The 24,683-nt window shown below is 38.3% G+C and overlaps 1 protein-coding gene across 2 annotated transcripts in view; it reads left to right on the top strand.

Moving 5' to 3' along the window:
• Window positions 1-24,683, top strand: part of PLEKHH2 (pleckstrin homology, MyTH4 and FERM domain containing H2) — a 107,235-nt gene that overhangs the window by 23,477 nt on the left and 59,075 nt on the right. For both annotated transcript variants that reach the window (XR_011466089.1, XM_070379659.1), the window contains exons 4-12: window positions 6,573-6,722; window positions 7,956-8,039; window positions 8,662-8,743; window positions 13,426-13,608; window positions 15,059-16,020; window positions 19,440-19,515; window positions 20,834-20,928; window positions 21,536-21,680; window positions 24,450-24,586. Coding sequence is in view for 1 of the 2 variants with exons in the window: in XM_070379659.1 (XP_070235760.1) it covers window positions 6,573-6,722; window positions 7,956-8,039; window positions 8,662-8,743; window positions 13,426-13,608; window positions 15,059-16,020; window positions 19,440-19,515; window positions 20,834-20,928; window positions 21,536-21,680; window positions 24,450-24,586 (1,914 nt within the window). In the remaining variant the exon portion in view is untranslated. The remainder of the gene's footprint in view (window positions 1-6,572; window positions 6,723-7,955; window positions 8,040-8,661; window positions 8,744-13,425; window positions 13,609-15,058; window positions 16,021-19,439; window positions 19,516-20,833; window positions 20,929-21,535; window positions 21,681-24,449; window positions 24,587-24,683) is intronic.

Below are 24,683 nucleotides of genomic sequence, written 5' to 3'. Positions count from 1 at the left end.
GTGTGTTTCAGCATCCCATCTAAAAATAAAGACTTAAGAGTCATAACTACAGGTACCATCACCTCATCAAAAAGTTAGCAATAATTCTTTAATACTTCAAATGTAGATATTGATATAAGTACTAGCAGTCATGATAAGGATGTAAGCTGTGCTTGGTTTTTTGTATTTTATATTCCTTAGCTGATGGGATCAAGTAGTAATTACTTATATCTATAAAAAGCCAATAATCAACAGTAAAGCCATTAAAGGCCACTTATATTCTACAAGAAAAATTGTTGTGTTTATGTCATTCTCTGTCACTCTATGCATGTGTGCTAAGTCGCTTCAGTAGTGTCTGTCTCTGTAACCCTATGGACTGTAGCCTGCCAGGCTCCTCTGTCCATGGAATTCTCCAGGCAAGAACACTGGAGTGGGTTGCTATGCCCTCCTCTAGGGGGCTCTTCCTGACCCAGGGATCGATCCCATTTCTCTTACGTTTCCCGCATTGGCAATTGGCTTCTTCACCACTAGTACCACCTGGGAAGCCCCTGTCACTCTATACCAAATGTCTTTTTCTGTAGTGGGCCCTTGAAGTGTGTCGCAGTTCAGCCTGAAACCTGGCAGCGCGTATTTGTCATTCTGTCAGCCTCCTTGACTTCCATGTCTCCTTCACTGTCTTTCCCTTTCTGACTTTGGTTTTCTGGTGACATCCCTCTTGATTGCTGCACTCAAGGCTATCTCCATGCATCTCTGTCTGTTCTGCTGCTTTTTCTTTCTCCTCCTCTCCCTTTTCTTCCCTTCCCTTCCCTTTTCCCCCTTTAACATTAAAGATGGTTTTGTTTTGCCTTTTCCTGAGTTAAGTTTCTAAATTGATATATGCAGCAAATTTATTTAGTTCTGAAAATTAAAGTAAATTAAATATCTTTTTTTTTTTTAATTTGTGGTTTTCATTTTCCCCGTTTGGTTCACTGGATCTTGAAAGATCTTGAAAGAAAAAAGGAATCCTTATTCCCAATTTAAAGAAAGGAAACCATGACAATTTCTAGCCATCAGTGCCTAACTCCTCCTGGTCTTAAGAAGTTAACAAGAAGAATTTCTTATTTGAAGTTGTCCTTTGAGTATATTGGGTTTCCCTGGTGGCTCAACTGGTAAAGAATCCACATGCAATGGGTTCTATCCCTGGGTTGGGAAGATACCCTGGAGAAGGGAATGGCTACCCACTCCAGTATTCTGGCCTGGAAAATTCCATGGACTGTATAGTCCATGGGGTTGCAAAGAATCGGACACTACTGAGTGACTTTCACTTTGAGGATATCAGGTATAAAATTATTTCATTCTATGTGCCACATTTTTAGGGAAAATTATACAATTTTATAAAATTATAACATTTTAGGGAAAATTATTGGTTATTTTAGATATACTGCCTTAAAGCAACATTACTAATGCCCCCCGCCCCTACCCCCACCCAGGTAAAAAGGTCAATAGTTATCTCCCAGAGTTTCCATATAATCAGTAGATATTGCTTTTTGTCATAACACTTTAAATTTATAGAGTAGCTATTTTGTTATTCTTCAGAAGAATTTTTGGCTTAAATATTTCATAATGAATCTGAAAGTTAACAGGAAATATAAACAGAGAGCAAGTTAATTCTAAGGCACTGATTATATTACCTTTTTTTTTTTTTTGCCTTTGTTAAGACTAAGTAAATATTATTAATTTAGAGTAACTGAGTCTTTTGCTCTCTTTAACAGTTTCCATGGGATTATAGCCTATCTGCTGTTTATGTTGCTTAAATCCAGCTTATCCTTTGTCATTGAGCCATATCCTAAAACTTAAACTGTATTTATATTAACCTAGAAAGAATGTTTCCCCACGAAAAGCAGTTGTCAGCTGTAACCAGCTCAACTCTACATTTTAACTTTGTACATTTTTTTTCCTCATGTATTAAATGTGTGGGCTTCACCTGCATAACCATCAAGTAAATTGCTGATAGAAAGAAGAATCGCACATTCTTCCAGAGAAATCCTGGCAATGTTGTAGTACATCTTTATTGTTGTTGTTCATAAATTTTGAAAGCAGTTATGTGCATATCAACCCAGTACTGTTTATGAGAAATCTAGTGAGGCAGAAAAGAAGCAAATAGCACATATGGGAGACACTGATATACAGCATTCCTTCTCAACTCTCTGATCAGGCAGTTGTATGCATGCACGCATGTATGCTAAGTCCCTTCAGTTGTGCCTGACCTTTGCGACTCTATGGACTGTAGCCCGCCAGGCTCCTCTGTCCATGAGATTCTCCAGGCAAGAATACTGGAGTGGGTTGCTGTGCCCTCCTCCAGGGGATCTTCATGACTCAGGGATCAAACCCGTCTCTTGTCTCCTACACTGGCAGGCGGGTTCTTTACCCCGAGGGCCGCCTGGTACAATCTAATGCTCTAATTTATGCTAACCAAAGAGGAGTGGAAAATTTCTCCTGTAGAAGCTTTGTCTTTTCAGTTATGTCTTTAGGACCCAGTCCCTTGCTTGTGTTTGATTCAGTTTTGGTAGGAGTTAGATTTAAATTTCCTTCTAATATGTGGGCTAATCTACTTTTCTTACAGTTGGTTCTTAGCATCCAAGTCATTTCTGGTGCTTAATAAATAACTACTCCATCATCCTAATATTTAGGACCGTGGAATGATTGGCTTTGTTATATGGAAAACTATTTAACGGTGTTCCTTTTCACTTTCAGTGAGAATGGGTCTGGGCTTACTACATAAATTATGGAGCACTCTGCTGAAAAAACTGTTTAAAATAGGATTAGAATGATTAATTTGCAATAATTTTGTATAACTGGAAAATAGTATGGGATTCAAACTAACCTTAACCATTTTTTGTTGTATTTTGGAATGATTAAGTATCTTTGTCACATAATTGCAGTACTTATATAGGAATAGAAACTTTCACTCCCCACTCAAAAATATAGTCACATGTCGATTACCTGTAGTGGGAGAGGGAGGGATGAGGTTAGAGGTGGGAAAAGGGAAATATTGATATGGATAGTTACAATGGGAGCAATATTCGCAGCTTCTGCTTTCTCCAGTGTAGGCAAGAAAATGGAAACTATCATTGGGAGCTGTGTCAGGGTCCCCAGCACCAGCCTCGGGCTTGGTGATTCACAGAAAGTCATAGAATCCTGAAACGCTGTTATACTAGTGGTTTCAGTTTATTACAGTAAAAGTACAGAGTAACTTCAGCAGAGGAAAAGTGCACACAGGACGGAGTCCAGGAGACACCAGGTATGTGCTTCCAGTAGTCCTCGCACAGTGGAGTTGCGCAGGAACGTTCTTGACTCTTCCATCAATGATGTAGGCAGCACATATGACACATTGCCAGCCAGGATTAGTCATCCAAGCCTAGGCATCCATAGTTTTTATTCCATGCCTACAAGACCCCCTCTCCTGGTCAGTCTTATAGGCATGGAATGCGTACCCACTTTAGCTACTCAACCTCCAACCCCTCTAGAGATCAAACTGATACAGCATGGCCCATGACCCACATAAACAAAAAAGGCATTCACTATAAATCACACTGTGAGTGTGAACTAACTGGTGTGACACAATATATCAGGTATATAAAGAAAATCTTATCAGGAAGAATATTCCAGGGGCTCAGAGGTTCTTTCCCAGAAGATAGTCAAGGGCAAGTTCTTTCTTTTGGAAGGTACAGGGTTTGAGTACTCCAAGTCTGCTACATTAGCCCTTGACTGCACAAAAGCTCACCATCAACAAGACTTTGTGGAAATGGCTGAGGAGTGTGCTGAGGGGGTTGATGTAACTAGAGGCTCTCCTGAAGTAAAAGAGAAAAGTAGCCTGAAAATACAAAGCATTCCTCACTGGAATCCATGTATTGATAATTGCAAGGGTTTATATAATAACTAATTTAAATTCTTTTAGTGTTTATTATTGACCAGTCTCTGAGTAGTTAAAATTTTTCTATGTACTTGTGTGCTCAGTCGTGTATGACTCTTTGCAACTCCGTGCAGTGTAGCCCGCCAGGCTCCTCCGTCCATGGGATTTCCGGCGAGAATACTGGAGTGGGATGCCATTTCCTCCTCTAGTGGATCTTCCTGCCCAAGGGATAAAACCACATCTCCTGTGTCTTCTGCCTTGGCAGGCGATTCTTTACCACTGAGCCACCAGGGAATCATTTTTATATGGTTCAAGTTAAGTGAATGGAAGAAGATCTGGCCTATTTTCTGTGTACTTGTAGTAAGATACTTTAAAGGCTGCTTTATGTGTAAGCTTCTAAGCTTTTCTGTAGACCTTCTTATTCACATTAATTGCCAAGGAAAGCTGGTGAATCTTATGGAACTTGGTTTCAACAGGACCCTTTGGTAGGAAGGTTGTCTGTAACAACTTTGTGATTTCTCGCCCAAGGAGATTTTGCCACTTCTGTCAGTATTTTTCTTGCCCAGGAAAGTTGTTTATCTAAAAGTCATAGTCTAATGAAACAGTTGTACAAGGCAAAGATGCAGCAAAGGAGCTCTGACTGTAGCATTCATTCATAAAATGAGAACACCTTTCAAGTTGGATGTGTTTTTCAGGGAAGAAGAGTTCTCCCAAGTCATAGTTTTCCAGAACTGTAGATCTTTTCTAAGTAATAGTAGGACAGTTTTATGCGGCAGCCCAATGTCCATAGGGTGACTTCTCCAGCTTAATAAAAGGAGACTGTAGATGTAGGTCTGATAATATTTACTTTTATTTGTATTTAGTTAATTTTGTTTTTCTGGAGTTTTATGCTCTATTACTTCCTCCTTGGAGAACTACCATTTTGCGCTTGGCCTCTGATTTCTTTCCTTGCTCCCAAAGCTTCAGAATACCCGGTGTGAAACTGACTATACGATCCTAAGACTGACCTTTGGTATTTACTGTCCAGCTCTCTGTCTGGCTCTGGCTTTTTTCAGGACATCTCTGAAGTAGGCCTTTGTCCTTGACCTCTTGTTCTGAAGTTCCTGCAAAAAGCCTGCTATATTATGTTAAAAAAAATCTAAATCTTAAAGTTACTTAAAATTGTCATTTGGATTGTAGAATACATTTTTTCTCCTATTTTTTTGGATCTACTTTTATTTTCATAGTTTCCAGCCATGTGAGTGGTATTTAAATAGGACAGTTTTGGCATTTGAGTTGAATTTACATTTATACAGTGAACTCACAAGTGAAACTTTGTACTCGTGGTTAAAAAAACAAAACTGAACTAGCCTTAACACCTCCTTCTAGGAGTCCTCATTAATCAAGTATTTTTGAGCTTTAAGTAAGTCCATTGTGATTTTTCAGAAATATTTTAATAGCTTAAGATTTTTCATCTTAGCTATCATCTTTAATTTCTAAAATGCCCTTATATGTTTTTCTTTTTGTCCCCTATAATCTGAAACATGACTAAAATTACATTCTTACCTACTGGGAGTATATAGAATAAAAGTCTTAATATTGTGTATGGTGCCCAGTACTTTATTTTCTTTCTTACTAATATTAACATCACACATATCTCTTCAAAGATTTTATGTACCCAGATGTGTTTTGCAGAATATCCAAGCAGAGCCAGTATGTACATTAGATATTAAAGTGAAGCATGGCAGCCCCTGGTCGTATAGCGATCTCTTCTGTCTTGCTTTATTTTGCCCATTAGCTTTATTGCCATCTGTAACATACTGTGTCATTTTTAGTCTTTATTGTATTTGTGATCTCTCTTACCTACTAGAAGGTAATTTCTATGCAGGTAGAGATTGGGGGGCGGGGTCTGCTTTATTAAAACTGATGTCTTCTTAGGACCTGGACTAGGCCTGGCTCTTGGCGAGTGTTCATTGAATATTTGTTAAAGTGTTGAATCAGTAAATCCTCACAGAATGTACTCTCCTACCTCTATCTAGACTGTCTTGCTTTTTTACTTTCTATGACTTCATCATTGGGGTTTTGAGGTTCTTTTGTTTTCCATCGAAAATATGTATCTTTTTCACTTGAAGTTCAGCTTTTTTTCCTAGGGTGTGTTATTATACTAGGTCCTCCAATCTGAGTGTTATCTCACCATTCAACTTTTTTAATTGATATTCTGACTTTTTTTTAATATGAAAAAATGAGGGCTGGAAACTTTCCGACTCCCTGCTTATATGATAGTTTGCATATTGTCGTAGATCTGATTAACATGTACATTTCCTTACATGACAGCAATATTCTGAGAATCTTTTTTTTAAATTAATTCATTTATTTTAATTGGAGGCTAATTACTTTACAATATTGTAGTGGTTTTTGCCATACATTGGCATGAATTAGCCAGGGGTGTACATGTGTTCCCCATCTTGAACACCCCTCCCACCTCCCTCCCCATCCCATCCTGAGAATCTTTTATGTATCCTCATACACGTCAGAATTAACATCACTTGGGAAAATAGTCTAGTCTTTAAACTTTATAGACATTAAATGCATAAAAACTGTTCACCATTTTCCTTTTATGATATCTTTTAGGAATCTATTTAATGTTAAAGTAAAATCTGAACTTAATACTATGATAAATTAAGTACATGCATAGTTTTAATATTTTCTCCTCTGAATTTAGGTACAAGTTATGGAAGAGAAGTTAAAAGCAGCTAATATTCAAACCAGTGAATCAGAGACAAGGTTGTATAAAAAGTGTCAAGATCTGGAAACTCTAATACAGGAAAAAGAAGACATCATTCAAAACTTGGAACTGCAACTTGAAGAGCAGGTTAGGAAGCATCTGACCTCAAAGAGTCCTAAATATGTGCATTCATTTACGCATAATTGCAAAGATTAAAAAAAGAAAGCCTAAATTTCTAAATTTTGGTCAGAAATCTCACTTGGTAACCCCTAAGATTACATCACATTTACTGGTGAAAAGTGCAAGTTAGATACATATCTTTAAGTCCAGAATAATTCCAAGGCAGTATCTACCACTTTCTGGATGTGAATCTTTGTGTTGGAAACACTTGGTTATCAGCAGGCATTTATGCCTGTAAAACGTTTCCAATAAATCTTTGCTTTAAATTGTTAGGGTGTTAGAAATGTTTATGGAAGGTGAAATTTTAAACATTGTTTGACACTAAACCTCCTGCTTAGAAATGTGTCCACTGTTTTTAAATCACTTTATTGAGATCAAATTTATAGTATTTATTTTTTTAAAAATTTTAAAGAAAAAAATTGCATTAAGGTCATGAACCTACAAAGTCATTTAGCATCAATTAGATATAACCACTATAAAATTATTCAATGATTAATCATTTATTTTTAGCATTATTTTTTTCATTTCTCTGGATGTCACTGTTGTTTTAGATCTGTGGTTTTCAGCCCCCACCAACTGGTATTTATATGATCCTCACATTCTCAGTAGTTTTGTGACCATAGCCAGATTTAAAGGTTGGCAGATGTGAGCCATGCTCAGTTGCTAAGTCGTGTCCTACTCTTTGCAACCCCATGGACTATAGACCACCAGGCTCCTCTGTCCATGGAATTTTCCAGGCAAGAATACTGAAGAGGTTTCCCATTTCCTTTTCCAAGATGTGAGCTAGAGTTTCTCAATCTTTATTTTTTCTGAACCTTTTAAAACTTTGAGGGGAAAGCAAGCCATACCCCAGAAGAGATTCTAATTCTCCTCTCACCAAGCTGGTTGAATTCCATTGTTCTAAATCATAGTGTTTCCCGAAATGGTTTATTTTATTGATAAATTCAGTGGATTGATTTTGGCATATGACCTTTCAGAGAAAGACTAGCAGACGTTAAAACTAGAAATAAATATGTATGCTTTTATTATTCTGTCTGTTGGAGAGCCATTCTCATTTTATCCTCTTTTTAGTAATTTAAAGGTAGACATCTTAACTTAGAAACAAGTTTTAAGTAGACTTGCCTTTCATATCTGTAACTGTAATATTTCCAGGCCAGTGAGCTTATATTTGAACTAAACAAACTACTAATGTTATTTCAGAAACAAATAAGGATTCAAGAAGCTAAAATAATAGAAGAGAAAGCAGCTAAGATCAAAGAATGGGTAACAGTTAAGTTGAATGAGGTATTTATTGCCATATTTATCTTTTCTTAACCTTTTCTTTCTTTCAAATAGATCAGTCATCAGAATATCTGAGACAAAATTTTGATCAGTTGGTGGTGCTGCTGGCTTTTAATTAATATGAGATAGGTAGCTTTCACTTTAATGGCTTATATAATTCTAAAGTTAAAAAAGGATTGATAGAATCATGATAATCAGTCTTAAGTAGCCTCATTCTAATTAGTTGACTTTAGTTCTAAATAGTTAACTGTAAGTAGTTAGAGAATGATAAGTGAGAATATTAATTTCTCATAAAATTAATGTATTCAATATTATCTGAGTGGTACACATTATTTAGTTTATATGTCAGACTAAATGCTGAAATAATTTGGTTTAAAATAATTTTACAGTGGTAAAGGCATAGGGGTGAAAAACATTGAAAACTTAGCTCTGGAAAGAATAAATATTAAAGTCATAATTATCTAGGTTGATAATCTGTGCCGATAAATTCATCTGATATTTAGTTATTTCTTTCATATTTTGTTTATGTTTAATTAGGTATTAACATGCTCTCAATGTTATAATTTACTGGTACATTTTAGAAATACTTATCCCTGTTTACAAGAAAACGATTATTTTCTTTTAGTTGGAATTGGAGAATCAGAATCTTCGTTTGATCAACCAAAACCAAACTGAAGAGATAAAAACAATACAGTCAAAACTACAAGGTATGAGCACTTGACTAAGGTAGCCTAATTTGATTAATTTGCCTATGTAGAATTTTACTGTTGAGCACTTGAAATATGACTTGTGCAACTTAAGGAACTGAACTTTACATTTTACTTAATTTGAATTGGTTTAAGTTTAAATAGCCACATGTCCATATGAGCACAGCTATACAGTAGTGAATAACCCAAAGAGGGTAATTTGAGCATTTAATTTTGGGGTATGTTTACTTAATCAGTCTTGTTTTCTATTTTCACTTTGACCATTGTGCTCATTGGTGATTGAAATTCTTACAACCTGAATATTTTGTGCAAAGTTTTATGTGAATAAACTCTTTGCATTTTCCAATGCTTAGGCCTGTTTTCTTTTAACTCCAAAGCCAAAGAATGGATGGTAGAGTTAACGATAGAGATTTATTTATTAATATGCTATTGGTGTGATAGCTGTGCAGGTACACATATAGCTGATGTGAAGGTAGGTCACCAGGGTATTTAGCTTGTGCTTCTTAGACCAATGGCCTAGGATAGTGCTTTTCAAACTTTTGTTTAGCAGCAGACCCCTTTCTTTTTTTAATGAGCGACTTTTAAAAAAACAAGTTTATTTTTTAGATTTTTGGTTGTACCTTGAGGCATGTGGGATATTAGTTCCCTGACTAGGGATTGAACCCACACCCTCTGCATTGGAAGGCAGAGTCTGGACTGCTGGGGAAGTCTTAGAAGAACCCTTTTTAAAACATTTTTTTCCTGTAGAATCTTAAGGGATATAATTGGTAAAAATTGTATTGGGTTATGGGTCCAGAGTTCTGCAGACCTGGTCTCACCCAGGCCTCTTCTTGCATTTCTTGCCTCTTCTTGTTTCTCTGCAACATTTCCACAAAGCCCTGGAGTTTTGTAGAATGCATTGGAGGAATACTGGTGTGGTAGAAAGAACTTGGGCTTTGAAATAAACTTTAATGCCCCACAATTTAATAGCTGTGTTATATCTCCAATTTTCTTCCTACATCAGTAAAATGGTGATTTTAATAGTGTCTAACTCAGACAGTAAAGTGTCTGTCTACAATGTGGGAGACCTGGGTTCAATCCCTGGGTTGGGAAGATCCCCTGGAGAAGGAAATGGCAGTCCACTCCAGTACTATTGCCTGGAAAATCCCATGTACAGAGGAGCCTGGTAGGCTACAGTCCATGGGGTCGCAAAGAGTTGGACACGACTGAGCGACTTCACTTAGTTTCATGGGGGGTGTTGATTATAGAATGTGTGGAAGCATTTTGTCTACTGCATGTTAGTATCTACTGCTGTCATTCTGTAAAGGGAAAAGACTCCTATTTTCTCTCTCTTAATATTTCTGATATGAGATGTGTGCAAGTTTTTCCTACACTAAGCAATTATCCAGTTCTCAACAGACACCATCTGCGTGTCCTACAAATTTAACTCACTTTGACATTATCTACTTGGATAGTACCAGATCCCTCAGCCCCACAACACTACCCACCTCCACCCTGATCAGGCACCAAACACACACACAAATACAGAGGGATATTCTTGCTTCTGTCCAACAGACTGTAAATCCAAGCTTCCCAAGATCCCTTTCTTGGGTTCAATAATTTGCTAAAAAGGGTCACAGAACTCAGTTTACTGCCTAGATTACTGGTTTATTACAAAGGATGTAATTCAGGGAGACCCAGATAGAAGAGATGCATAGGGCAAGATACGGGAGGAGGGGCACAGAACTTCCAGGTTCTTAGCAGATAAGACACCCTCCCACACCTCCATGTGTTCACCAACTCGGAGCATCCCGAACCCTATCCTTTTGAGATTTTACAGAGGTTTCACTATGTAGGGATGCATGATTGATGAAATCATTGGCCACTGGTGATCAATTCAACCTTCAGCCCCTTTCTTCCTCCCCTGAGGTCAGAGGTAGGGGGTGGAGGGTGAGGCTGAAATTTCTAACCCTCTCATGATTTGGTTGGTTCCCCTGGCAACCCCATCCTGAAGCCATCTCAGGGCTTTCCAGAAATCACCTCATTAATATATATTCAGAAGTGTTTGAAAGGGCTTGTTATGAAAACAAAATACACTTTTATCACTCTTAGGAAATTCCAAGGGTTTTAGGAGCTGTGTGCCAGGAACCATGGATGAAGACCAAAATATATTTCTTATGTAACACATTTCCTCTACCTATATAATGAAAAAAATTGGTGTTCCTCTGGAATTCCACATTTATAAGTAAAGCTTTAGGTCTTCATGTTGTTCACCCTCTTTGAAATAGATCGTATGTACTACGCCTAATCACAAAATGCTATTTCCCTGATACTTTTGGCTTGCAATTCTAGTCCTCACTGGTAGCCTCTTAGTTTTGGAGGCTAAGGATTATTGATCCTTGGAACCTAGGCATTGCTGGACCTGCCTCTTGAGAAATTTTTATGCAGGTCAGGAAGCAACAGTTAGAACTGGACATGGAACAACAGACTGGTTCCAAATAGGAAAAGGAGTACGTCAAGGCTGTATATTGTCACCCTGCTTATTTAACTTATATGCAGAGTATATCATGAGAAACGCTGGACTGGAAGAAACACAAGCTGGAATCAAGATGGCCGGGAGAAATATCAATAACCTCAGATATGCAGATGACACCACCATTATGGCAGAAAGTGAAGAGGAGCTAAAAAGCCTCTTGATGAAGGTGAAAGTGGAGAGTGAAAAAGTTGGCTTAAAGCTCAACATTCAGAAAACTAAGATCATGGCATCTGGTCCCATCACTTCATGGGAAATAGATGTGGAAACAGTGTCAGACTTTATTTTTCTGGGCTCCAAAATCACTGCAGGTGGTGACTGCAGCCATGAAATTAAAAGACGCTTACTGCTTGGAAGGAAAGTTATGACCAACCTAGATAGCATATTCAAAAGCAGAGACATTACTTTGCCAACAAAGGTCCGTCTAGTCAAGGCTATGGTTTTTCCTGTGGTCATGTATGGATGTGAGAGTTGGACTGTGAAGAAGTCTGAGCGCCGAAGAGTTGATGCTTTTGAACTGTGGTATTGGAGAAGACTCTTGAGAGTCCCTTGGACTGCAAGGAGATCCAACCAGTCCATTCTGAAGGAGATCAGCCCTGGGATTTCTTTGGAAGGAATGATGCTAAAGCTGAAACTCCAGTACTTTGGCCACCTCATGTGAAGAGTTGACTCATTGGAAAAGACTCTGATGCTGGGAGGGATTGGGGGCAGGAGAAGAAGAGGACAACAGAGGATGAGATGGCTGTATGGCATCACTGACTTGATGGACGTGAGTCTGAGTGAACTCCGGGAGTTGGTGATGGACAGGGAGGCCTGGCGTGCTGTGATTCATGGGGTCGCAAAGAGTCGGACACGACTGAGCGACTGATCTGATCTGATCTGATCTGATATAGATATGATATAATACTTTCAAAATATCTATGTGTATATGTGATTATTAAAATATGAATTAGTTCTGTGAGTTGTATGGTCAATATGAGAATATTAAAAGATATATCTGAAGGAGGACACTGTTTAAAGATATTTTTGTATCTTTACTCAATTATCAGTTACTATTTAACTTTACCCTTTGGTGCTCTTTCAGAGTTGAGAATTTAATTTCTTGGAAACTTTTCTTACTATCACTGAAAACTCCATGTTTTTAATCGTATAAGCAGCAGTGCTACAAGTCCCAGAAGATGAATTAAACCCATGATTAGATGCTTTCTATCAGGCTTCCCTGATAGCTCAGTTGGTAAAGAATCCGCCTGCAATGCAGGAGACCCTGGTTTGATTCCTGGGTCAGGAAGATCCCCTGGAGCAGGGATAGGCTACCCACTCCAGTATTCTTGGGCTTGCCTTGTGGCTCAGCTGGTAAATAATCTGCCTGCAATGCAGGAGACCTGGGTTCGATCCCTGGGTCGGGAAGATACCCCAGAGAAGGGAAAGGCTACCCACTCCAGTATTCTGACCTGGAGAGTCCATGGGATCACAAAGAGTTGGACACAGCTGAGCGACTTTCAGTTTCACTAGGTGCTTGAGTAATCACTCACCTAGCTATCTGAATTCTCTGTCTAGAAACTTCCCCCTCCCCTTTTTTTCCTCTAAGTGATTAAGGTTCTCCATATCATGGTCATAGACTAAGCCCCTTTATTTGCTCTCTGATCAGAAGCACACTGAAAGCTATGGTAAGCAAAAGTTATTCCAGTGATCATGTGATATTTGCCCCAGTGATCATCTAAATTTTCCTGGTTTGTCTTGACAACCAAGATCTCATTCCCATTTTCTCACTATTAGTAGCATTACCCAACAATCAAATTTTATCAGTACATACTTGATTGGTATTTACGAATACTTGATCCTGCAAGAAGCTGTAACTCTCTAGTTGTTTATATCTGGATTTTTGTTTGTGGCTTGTTTGAGAGCTGACTACTTTTAAAAGGATTAGAAAGTTTTCTCTTTGCAGTTAAAAAATATTTTGTACCATCAAAATACATAAGCAGATATTAAACATTGGTGTATGGTGCTCAACATTGAGGGTTCCAAGTTATTATACAGAAATAAAGATGAACTTTAGGCTTTTTTCTGGTTTAAGGAGTGATTTGTCCACGTTTTTACTTATGTTTTGGTTCTCTGTTTAACAAACTGTTATGAAAAATTCGGATCTTGATTTCGATTAATGGTCTTGCAGAAGTTCAAGGAAAGAAGTCAGTTGCTTCCACACCAAAGCTTTCAGAAGGCCAGCGTCTGAGCAGTCTGACCTTTGGGTGCTTTTTGTCCCGAGCAAGGAGTCCTCCTCAAGTTGTAAAATCTGAGGAAACAAGCAAGATATCATCTAAAGAACCTGAGTTCACGGAAGGAAAAGACATAGAAGGTATTTATGGACTAGAGGAATTTAACATTTTTTTAAAAGGAAAAATCATTTGTTAAGATTAATGCGAGTTTCAGATTAGGAGTGTAACCTTCCTATTCATTATTTATTTAAAATATAAAAAATTATCTAATATTCAATATGAAATTAAATATGATGTAGCAAACTCATAAGGAAAAAGAACACCAGATGAAAATTTAGTTAACTGCTTTGATTTCCCTTTATTGCCTCAAAGAAGAAAATATTTGCCACATGTTCAAACTCTGGACCTGTGTGCAGATTTGTACCCTTCTTTTAGTCTTAAAGCCCTTCTAAATTTTTCTTTATTTGGCTTCTGGCTTTGTCAACACCAGTGTGACTTTTCCCAAATATTTTAGAGAGACTTGAACTTGCATCTTTTCTATTTTCAGCTTCTGCTTCCTTCCTCCAAAGGAGAAAAATTATAGCCCTAAGAGCTGTCTCTATGCTTGGTTATGAACTTCTGAAAACTACATAATGTTTTTCCGTTCAGAGGGTTCCTTTGGTACTTGCTTTTATGCCATTATGTGGATTTTTTTTTTTTTTGAGAAGTTATTTTCATTTTTTCCCCACTTTCTAACTTTCTCACTTTCAGTTCAGTACAGCTCAGTTCAGCTGAGGTTGCCTGGACTGTAGCTCTTGCTCATCTGCAGATTTAACAACCCGCCTGATACCAATCTGTAAAACCTGTATAGCCTTAATTACGAAGATCCTGTCTGTGTTTTCATGTTTTCAAAGTTTTTCTTTTGTACTCTTCAAACTAAATTTTAAGTTTATTGTTTATGAAGTCAATGGTTCATTCTATTAGTTATGTTATAAACAAAAATAAGCCATGTCTAAAGACATTTTTAAAGACTGTTATTTTTATTATAAAGATACATTTTGTAGTTATGATTAAACCAAAAGTAGAGTGAGTAAAGTTTTTCTCTGTGTACGTTTTCTTTATGGTTTTGCAGATTTCATGTATTGAAGCTTGGGAATAAAGGTTTTTTTAAACAATAGCTTTATATTTATTATGTTTAAATTTACTTATGATTTTGAAATTTAGTAGAAAGAGGGTTGTCATTTTTTTTTGCTTCTAAAATAGAATTTTTCTAGTGGCTGCTATCTTTGATAGTCAGTGTGGCCCTGTTTTTCATTTTGCTTCTTGTATTATCTCTCCTTGGTCTATTGTCAGTTTTTTCCTCCATGTTTCTTTGTAAAAAGTAGTTTCATTTTGATACTATTCTGTTGAGTGTAAGGGCGTTGTAGTCTATAGGAAGCTTACAGTTTTCAAACTTGGGTTTAAAAAAGACATTGAACTAAAAAAGGGTAATGTAAATCAACTTGATTCAAATGAAAATTCCAATCTGTACAGTGTAGATACATAAAGCTAAATATACAGAAAGATTGTATGATTAAAGACAGCGTGCCAATATACTGTATGCTTTTCTAGAGATGGAAATTCCAGAAAAATCTGTTGATAACCAAATTCAAGAAAACAACCGAGGTCAGAGAACACTGCATCAAGGCCCTTGCATGTCAGAGCAGAATCGTAAAACAAGGACAAGCTTTGTGATGGATGGTGGCACATCCCAGAATTCTGGGGCTCCCGGGAGTGACTGGAGTTCCGATGAGGAAGATGGGAGCAAAGGAAGATCCAAGTCCAGGTACACGTCTACCCTTTCCAGCCACACATCAGAGGAGGGGGTCCAAAGTAGCAGAATGGGCAGTGAGACATATCTCACGGCCTCTGACGACAGCAGCTCAATATTTGAAGAAGAGACCTTTGGCATAAAGAGACTGGAACACAAGAAGCTGTATTCTTGGCAGCAGGAGGCACAGTGGAAGGCTCAGAATTGTCCTCTCGGAAAGGGAAATTCTGAATCAAGGAAAAAGGAGCGTGATAGTTCCTCAGACGAACTCAATAAAAAATTTCAGTCTCAGAGGTTGGACTATTCGTCTTCCTCGAGTGAAGCTAACACCCCAAGCCCTATTCTGACCCCAGCTTTGAGTCCAAAGCATCCTAACCCACTCCTTGGAAAAGGCACAGAACTAGGACCTTCCTCCACTCTGCCACCCCCCAAATTAAGGATCCCTAATATTTTCAGCTTAAGCATCGCACTAGCCAAAAGGCACCTAAGCCAGCCACAGTTAAGTTCCGACAGGATGTTTGGCACAAACAGAAATGCTATAAGCATGATACGGCCACTGAGACCTCAGGAAACAGATCTTGATCTCGTTGATGGCGACAATACAGAAATTTTAGAGACTATGGACACTAATTGCGATGATGGATTATTTTCCTACGACTGCTTGGAATCCCCATGTTCAGAGGACCAGGAAGCCTGCGACTCAGCAAAGAAAGCAGCCTGTGGCAAACCTCCAACTCCACCTCTGCACCGGTTTCCCTCTTGGGTAAATTATGTTGCTGTGCGCAGTGCACACACGTTTGTTTTTTCTCAACACTCATTTTCTGGTTTTACTTTACTTCTTTTCCTGTTTCTTTTCCAGTCCAGCTTTGTTCTGACAATTCCCAGTTTTTAGAATTCAGTTTTCCCTTCTCTTTTCCCCTGAATCAGTTGAGAAATAAGACACAAGAGTAAGACAGACGGGAGATCTAGATGTTACCTTTATTACTGATGAAACAGATTTTAGAGACCTAGTGGGCGCAGGAGCCAGTACTGCACCCAGGAAGTTGCTGGGTTTTGCCACCCAGGCTCAGGCAGTGTTGGACCAACGGCCGCAGACTCCCTGCAGTGAGGCCCGGCTTCTCTAAAGCTCATGGGCTAGAGAAAGAACACATGGTTGTCTTTGTGCAACAGCTGCTTCTCAAGAGAAAGGAAAGGCGAAGGTCTGGTCTCTGCATGTCCAGTTTCTCCTGGGCATTCCAGTCACATTAAGCCACTCCTTTTTCTTAGAGAGGAGAAAGTGAATGGTTGGCTAGAGATCAGGAATGTTCAATTTTTGGAGTGGCTTCTGCATGGAAGGGGGCTTCTCAGGTGGCTTTAGTGGTAAAGAATCCGTCTGCCAATGAAGAAGATGTAAGAGATGTGGGTTTGATCCCTAGGTTGGGAAGATCCCCTGGAGGAGGGCATGGCTACCCACTCCAGTATTCTTGCCTGGAAAATTCCATGGATGGGAGAGCCTGGCGGGCTACAGCCCATAGTGTTGCAGAGTCAGGCACGACTGAAATGACCTAGCACGCATGCATACCACATGGAAATACCAGGGTGAGGAAAAAGGGTTCTCTCTAATGGTGGGTAAATTCTGGGCCAGGATACCTACTGGTCATCAAGTTTTGAACTTAATTATTCACTTGATTGACTTTAAGAGAAATTTGATTTTATTCGTCATGAGCTTATCAATCCATTGCTTTGACCAAAAGCATCTTCCTGTATCTAGAATAGTTTGAAATTTCTTCCATTGGAACATTGACCATTAATGTAGTAATTAACCTATCAATTGTGTGATTCTTGGGCTTCCTGATGGCTCAGACAGTAAAGAACCATCCTGCAATACAGGAGACTTGGGTTTGATCAGTGTGTCAGGAAGATCTCCTGGAGAAGGAAATGGCACCCCACTTCAGTATTCTTGCCTGGGGAATCCCATGGACAGAGAAGCCTGGTAGGCTACGATCCATGGGGTCACAAGGAGTCAGACACGACCGAAGTGACTAACACTTTGACTTTCTTGGGAATCACTAGATTAAGAAAATTCTTCCTGAGACCTCCCTGATGAGCCAGTGTTTCGGAGTCCACCTTCCAATGCAAGGGATGGGAGTTCAATCCTTATTTGGGGAACTGAGACCCCACATGCTCCAGGCAACTAAGTCCACGAGGTGCACCTGGAGAGCCCATGTGCCACACAAAGACCCAGCACAGCCCCCCAGATAAATTCATGAAAATAATTTTAAAAATTCTTCCTATATTTGAAACAAAGTGAAATTATCTGTTTTGTAGATTGAAGTTTTCCTTCACATACTGACATAGTTTAACCTTTAGCCTCAAGAGAATCCATCTGGGTTGCAGGATTTTGAGGTTTTCAGAGTCATGTTCTGTTATTATTTTTTATTTAGTGACCGATGCAGTTTTAAGCAAATAAGGCAATTATGTTTTCCTACTATAAATTCAGACCTTGAGATGTATCTCTCTTATTTACTTTTAAAAGAACATTTCATTGCAAAGTCCACTTGAAACCACCTGCAGTTTATTACTAAATTCTAAATAACATAAAAAATGGACATTATTGGCACGTGAATCTCTGGAATTCCAATTATGTTGCCCTTTAGGCAGTTAGGAGTTGAAATTTTGCTTCTTTTATTATGTTGAGATTATGTTGGCGATTTAGGCTAGGGTTTCACATTCATTTTACTTGGCAAACCATTTTTACTGGTCTTTTGCCTTTCTCTCTTCACTTTATTTTCTGAAGCTATCCATTTCTGAAAAAGTAGTATTGTTTTGCAGAAGCCTTCCAGCACATTGGCCAAGTTTGAGGCTTTATTTCTGTTTGTTGGGTATTTTCAAGTTTCACGTTAAAGAGGTATATTCTAATCACCTCAATTTATGAAAGTTTACTTTAAGGAATTTTAGGGGTTTATTTTAAGGCAGTTTTAAGGCATAGCCCACCCTTATTGAACTGGAATATCATTCAAAAATACAACAGTCACTCTAGCAGGTCATGTGATGATTCAGCAGCACCTCTGATGGTCAGCATCTTAGAAACAGGTGACACCCATTGTCCCTGGTCCCATGGCTCAGCTTGCCCTCTCCTGTCTGCAGTGACTATCTGCTTCTCTCACATCTGCTGACTGTCACCTTTGCCTCTCTCATGGCTTCTAAGTACCTCACTTACTGTCTTATTTTTATGTGTCTTTTTGTTCTGTCTGCTCTACTATTTGTCTCTGTGTGTATCTCACCATCACGCTGTCAGAGAAGCTGCCTCTGATTCATTCCGTCAGTGACTCTTCAATCTAAAGTGTCTCAGATGATTAGAGATTTCATGCACATTGCTTCAAAGCCCCTGGCTAGCATAGTCCTAAAGAGGACTGCCTGAGTTGCCTACTGTGTCCTGACCCAGACAATTGTGCAGGTTAGGTGTGGTACAAAGTTCAGGACATGGTGACCTATGCGTGAGGAACAACCTGGAGTCCCTTTTCTCTTAGGGACAGGGCTAACAGCCTTCCAGTACCCATTTGAGAAATCTCAGAGAAGAAGAGAAAATAACAACCTACTTTTGGAACAAGATTGTATAAATTCTATAGCAGTTCTCAAATTCACTTATTATTTGACTTCAGGTGTTTCTTCAACTTCATTGTAATATGAAGGTGATAGAACTTAATGCTACTTTGTATGTGCTTTCTGACTTCAAGTTTTGGCTTTCTCTTTTTCTTTAACCGTATTCTAGAATGGTATATTGTTAAAGATAATATTTGTGTGTAGTGAAAGATAATAAATGGTTTCTGGCTTTATGTTACGGCCATTCAAGGTTTTCTTCTTTTTCTTGAACCATGTTCTGAAATGATGGCATATTAATGGTGGTGTTTATGAATAGTCGGGGGTTGTGAACAAGCTTCCTTTTACTTTTTTCCTGTCTCTTCAAAATAATTTAAAATACTAAGCAAAAATTTGGGAACAAAGATAATGGAGTGACTAATGGATGGAAAAAAATTCTGCAGTGCTGTTCACAGTGGCATATTTTAGTTGGCACTGGTGACAGCTTTATAATAATGCTGCACTCTGGTGACTGTTAAATGAAGAACAAATGAAAAACATATGTATTGAAAGTAATTGCTTCTTTGCTTCAAATATCCAGCTTAAATCTCTCTTTTACATTAGGAAAGCAGAATTTATGCTGTAGCCAAATCAGGCATTCGAATGTCTGAGGCCTTCAATATGGAGAATGTTCATAAAAGTAAGTGTTTTTGTATGCTGCATCATGAATGAACCTTGAGCACTTTGTGCTAATTGAAATAAGCAGTCACAAAAGACACACACTGTATGAGTCCACTTATGTGAGGTATCCAAAGTAGTCAAATTCATAGAATCAGAAAGCAGAGTTGTGGTTCCTAGGGGTTACGAAGTATTGGGGAAGGGGAGCAGTTGCTTAATGGGTATAGAGTTTCAGATTTTCAAGATACAAATGTTTTGGAGATCTGATTGACAACAGTGTGAATATGCTTAACACTAACTGAACTCAAAGGTGGTTAAGATGGTAAATATTATCTTATGTGTTTTTTACTGTAATAAAAACATTTTTTTAAAGAATAAGTGATTTTATATTGCCATTTCACTAGCCAAGAATTTCCTAAATGTCTAAAGTCATTTGAATAAATACAGTTCTGCCAACTTTCAGAAAATGCTTTCTGAAGTTGCTGATATATATTTTAAAATTGAAATTCATGTTAGTATAGGGGCACATTGATGTTCAACTCTCATGTAGCGAGTATCTCATGATTTTACCCCAAAGAAGCTAAAGCCTGGACACTGGAATTTCAGCTGTTTAAATTGTAAAAATATTGATCTCTATGTCTTCTTTTTCCAGAGTTTAAAACACATTCCTCCTTTCTTTCTTTCTTCAAAAATTTATTATAGAAGAAATACATGCTCATTATGAAAAATAAAACCAAACCACAAAGAACTGTCTGAAATAAAAAGAGACATTTTTCTGTAGTTCCTTCTACTGGCCCCCTCCTTTCCTATCTGTAATCTGTATCTTAGAGGTAACCATTAATGTTCTATTCCTTTTCGGCTATCTATCATCGGTTTTTGCCACCCAGGAAATATATTCTAACCTTTCAATTTGAGGTTCACCTGCTAAAGGATTAAAAGTGATGATATTTTAACACTGGGTCACCAATAGGGCTCTGAATAATCAGAGAATATCTTCACGGGTACTGCTCACTGAATCAGTCAATAGGTATCTGTACTCCTTTCCGCCTAGCCTGAGCTGAATGGAGATACCAAAGAAACAAAAGCTAAGATCCTCACTTTCAAAGAGGTTATCGGCTAGTTGGGGAGCTAGCACACTTGGGTATGTAATGAACCATGTAAGAGAGTGTATAATTTAAACTGTGGATGCCATCGTTCTTAAAGTAGACTGTATAATGAATATCATGTGTTCATCCAGTGTCTCTTTAATTAGAAATTTTGTTAATTCACATTCATAAGAAATAGACCTAAGTGCTAGTTAGATCTGTTTTTTTAAAAAATCATATTGTTTTCTGTTTCAGATTCTGTTGCAGTGCTTTCCTACACCACATCAGGACTTTATACATCTCTGATATACAAGAACATGACAACCCCAGTGTATACAACTTTGAAGGGGGTAACTCATTATTGTTAAACACGTGGGTCTCTTCGTGGTGGATCAAAAAAACTGTTTATTCAAGCTCCAAATTCCATTCTTGACATTTTACATAAACTCCCTTTATAGGGTGTTTTAGAAGTTCACACTAACACATTATTAAAAGAGAAGAAATGGAAAAATCTCGAGAAGATATTTATTTCAATCAGAGTAATAGAGGTCTGACATGCTCCGTTTTTGTTACGCTGCATGTGAGCCTCTACCCCATCCATAACTGTTGTTTAAAGGAAATAGTGTTAATGGTGTAAAGAAAACAACCAATTTAGAAAGCTCTTCAAATCACTGCTGGGGTTCCCCTCCCTTGCGTGAAGTGCCTGATTAAAATAAGTATCATCAGAAGAAAATGCATCAGATATGAACAGCCGTATGGTCTTAGGAATCTTTTATCATTTACAAATGTCTTGCTGATTGGAATTTGGAATTTAACAAATGACTTTGATAATAGCAAGATGCTTTCTTCTATTTCTTAAAAAAAGCTTATTCCTTAACTTCTGGTAAAATTCTGTACCTAAAGAGAGAGATAACTTTAGAGATGGACACACAGGGAGGCTATTTTGTTTCTCTTTAGAAGGCGACCCAGATAAGCAGTAGCCCGTTCCTGGATGACTCCTCTGGGTCAGAAGAAGAAGACAGTTCAAGATCCAGCTCCCGGACCTCGGAGTCAGACTCTCGCAGTCGGAGTGGGCCAGGCAGCCCCAGAGCCCTGAAGCGAGGTAAGGGAAGGTTGCACACACATAAGACCGCTCCAAATAGTTCAGGATGTTTAGTGGGAATTTTATCTCTACAATAGGACTTAAAAAAAAATCTCAAAGTACTGCTTTCCACTCATACATGCTAAGTCACTTCAGTCATGTCCGACTGTTTACAACCCTATGGACTGTAGCCTGCCAGGCTCCTCTGTTCCTGGGATTCTCCAGGCAAGAATACTGGAGTGGGTTGCCATGCCCTCCTCCATGGGATCTTCCCGACCCAGGGGTGGAACCTGCATCTCTAACACCTCTTGCAATTGGCAGGTAGGTTTTTTTTTTTTTCACCACTAGCACCACCGGGAAGCCTCATAGTGAAAAGAATATTCACCGAGGACTAAGACACATATTTTAGTCCTAATCCTCTTCTGAATTTTCTTTGTGATTGCAGACAAGATAATCTATTTTTTTTAAAGCTTATCTGTAAAAGAGAGATCACTTCGTTATAGGAATAAAGTGAAATACTTGGCTTAAATGAGGTTTCTCTTTTATAGTTACTTTTTGATTTTGAATAATTTATAGTACGGATGGACTTATTTTATCTAAATTCATTACACTGCTTAATGGCAGAGAATACACCTAAAAATATGGAAAGTGAAGTCGCTCAGTCATGTCCGACTCTTTGCAATCCCGTGAACTGTAGCCCACCAGGCTCCTCTGTCCATGAGATTTTCCAGGCAAGAATACTGGAGTGGGTTGCCATTTCCATCTCCAGGGGATCTTCCCAACCCAGGCATTGAACCCAGATCTCCTGCATTGCAGGCAGATGCTTTAACCTCTGAGCCAAAAAATGTGGAGAATACACCTAAAAAACCTGATATTAAGAAAACTTACTTTGGGCAGGTCTACAATTTTTGTGGATTTTGAAGAAATGTTTGGCATAGATACAGGTTCTATAGAGAGTCAGTCATATTAAATGATATCTGTATTTTACAAAAGCCTTTAATGTGGCATAGCATGTTGGTTTTCAAACTGTTCCATGGAACCCCTATGTACTCCCAAGCCCCTCAGCTTCAACAGGAGCTGTTCATCTCTCATAGATTTAATATGTTGGCTTCCACTGGTCTCTTTGCTACTACCTTGCCCCCTTGACAGCTGGAATCAGGTTATAGCACACTTTTGCTCAAAACACTGCAGAGATTCCTTATACTGACTATAAGGTATTACATGATTCTTTGACGTCTTTGACCTCATCTCCTCCTTTCTCCTCTCTTACTCAGCTCTGGCCACCCAGACCCTTTTGCTATTCCTGGAACATACCAGGTATGCTTTGGTTTCAGGACCTATGCACTGAGTGTTTGCTCTACCTGGTATTCTTCCCCCAGATGTCATTACGGCTGGTTCCTTTTCTCCTTCAGTGCTTGACTCAGACAGTGCCTTCTCCATGATCTCTACCCTGACCACGCTATTCCAATACAGTCCTTTACTCTTCTCCAACTTCTAGCACTTTTTATTTCCCTTAGTTGGCTCCGTGGTTTATTTTTCCATAGCATTTGCTCTCTGTTTTTTGTCTGTCTCCCCTAACTAGAATCTGTGTTCCGTGAGGACAGAAATTTGTTTGCTTTGTTCTCTGCTCTGTCCCTATCTTGAGGCTAAGAGCCTGAGATTTGCACTCCAACATTGCCTCTGCCTGGCTGTTTGACTTTGGACAAATCCTTTAATCTGTGGACCTTAGTCTCCTTAGAGAATGAGGGCCTGAATCAGAATGATCTCTGAGGTCCTTGGTAGATTGAAATTTCTGTTATTCTTTGAAAAATAAAGATACTACTATTATCACGTCCATTACTTGGCTTAGTCAAATAAATTAGAAGAATAATATAGTGAAATTATCCTAACATGGCCCTTAAATGTTAATAGACACTTTAAAAATTGCCAGATACTATAATGAATAATGACTTAAGTTCTTGATTTTATTTAATATTTTCAAAATCTCCAATTGTAGTGACTTTCCAGTGTGACTTGCAACTTGCAAGTTGTTTTCTAAGATGGCAAGTGAATGATTGCGAAAAATGTTCCTTTGAATTTTGCATTATAGCTGCTGTCAAATGAAATAGTCTGTTTATATCTTTTTTATTGCTTCTCTTTTATGGAAGATTTTCGAAATCTATACACTAGTAGTATTGGACTTCTGTGTTCTTTTAATGTGATGTTACTTTAAAATGATTACAAAAATTAAGTGTATTAAAGTATGATCATGCAAATCTTGAAAAATTAAGGTTCAACATTTGTTTGTCTACATATGCATGTGCTCTGCGTGCTCAGGTGCCTCAGTCACGTCCGACTCTGCGATCCCATGGACTGTAGCCCGCCAGGCTCCTCTGTCCATGGGATTTTTCAGGCAAGAATACTGGAGTGGGTTGCCATTTCCTCCTCCAGAGGATCTTCCCAACTCAGTGATTTGCCTACGTGTCAATATGTAAATACACATCTTTTTAATTCTTAATAAATATTACTAGACTATTACATACATTTTATATATGTGAAAATAGCTATACTTACAATCGTACCAAAATATTATTTAGTTTCTTTGACTTCCTTGGAGATTTGCATGATAGTCCTTAACCTTTTAGTTCTGTTTTCTGCCTTAAAGGTACTTCATGGTCAAAGGCATGGAATACATCTAGTCTAGGAAGGGTGATGATTTGGGATATGGATGTATTTCTTAGGAAAACTGACAACCAGCATTTGGACCATCCAATTACTAAATATTGACTTGATTTATTTCTTTTCACCTAGGTGTGTCTCTGTCTTCTGTGGCTTCTGAAAGCGATTATGCTATTCCCCCAGATGCTTACTCCACAGACTTGGAGTACTCACAGCCAGAGCAGAAGCTTCTGAAAACTTGCTCATCTTCCAGTGATAATGGGAAAAATGTAAACACTGAATCAGGGTTTTTGTGTTTTTTTTTAATTAATGAATCTGTTAGAGTCTCCAAAGGGAACTTAAATATTTTTTTAAATCTCTTTAATT

This window comes from Bos mutus, chromosome 11 (genome assembly GCF_027580195.1).
Source record: "Bos mutus isolate GX-2022 chromosome 11, NWIPB_WYAK_1.1, whole genome shotgun sequence".
Taxonomy (NCBI): Eukaryota; Metazoa; Chordata; class Mammalia; order Artiodactyla; family Bovidae; genus Bos; species Bos mutus.
Note: the sequence above shows the minus strand (reverse complement) of the source record. Positions and strands in the feature narration are given on the sequence as shown.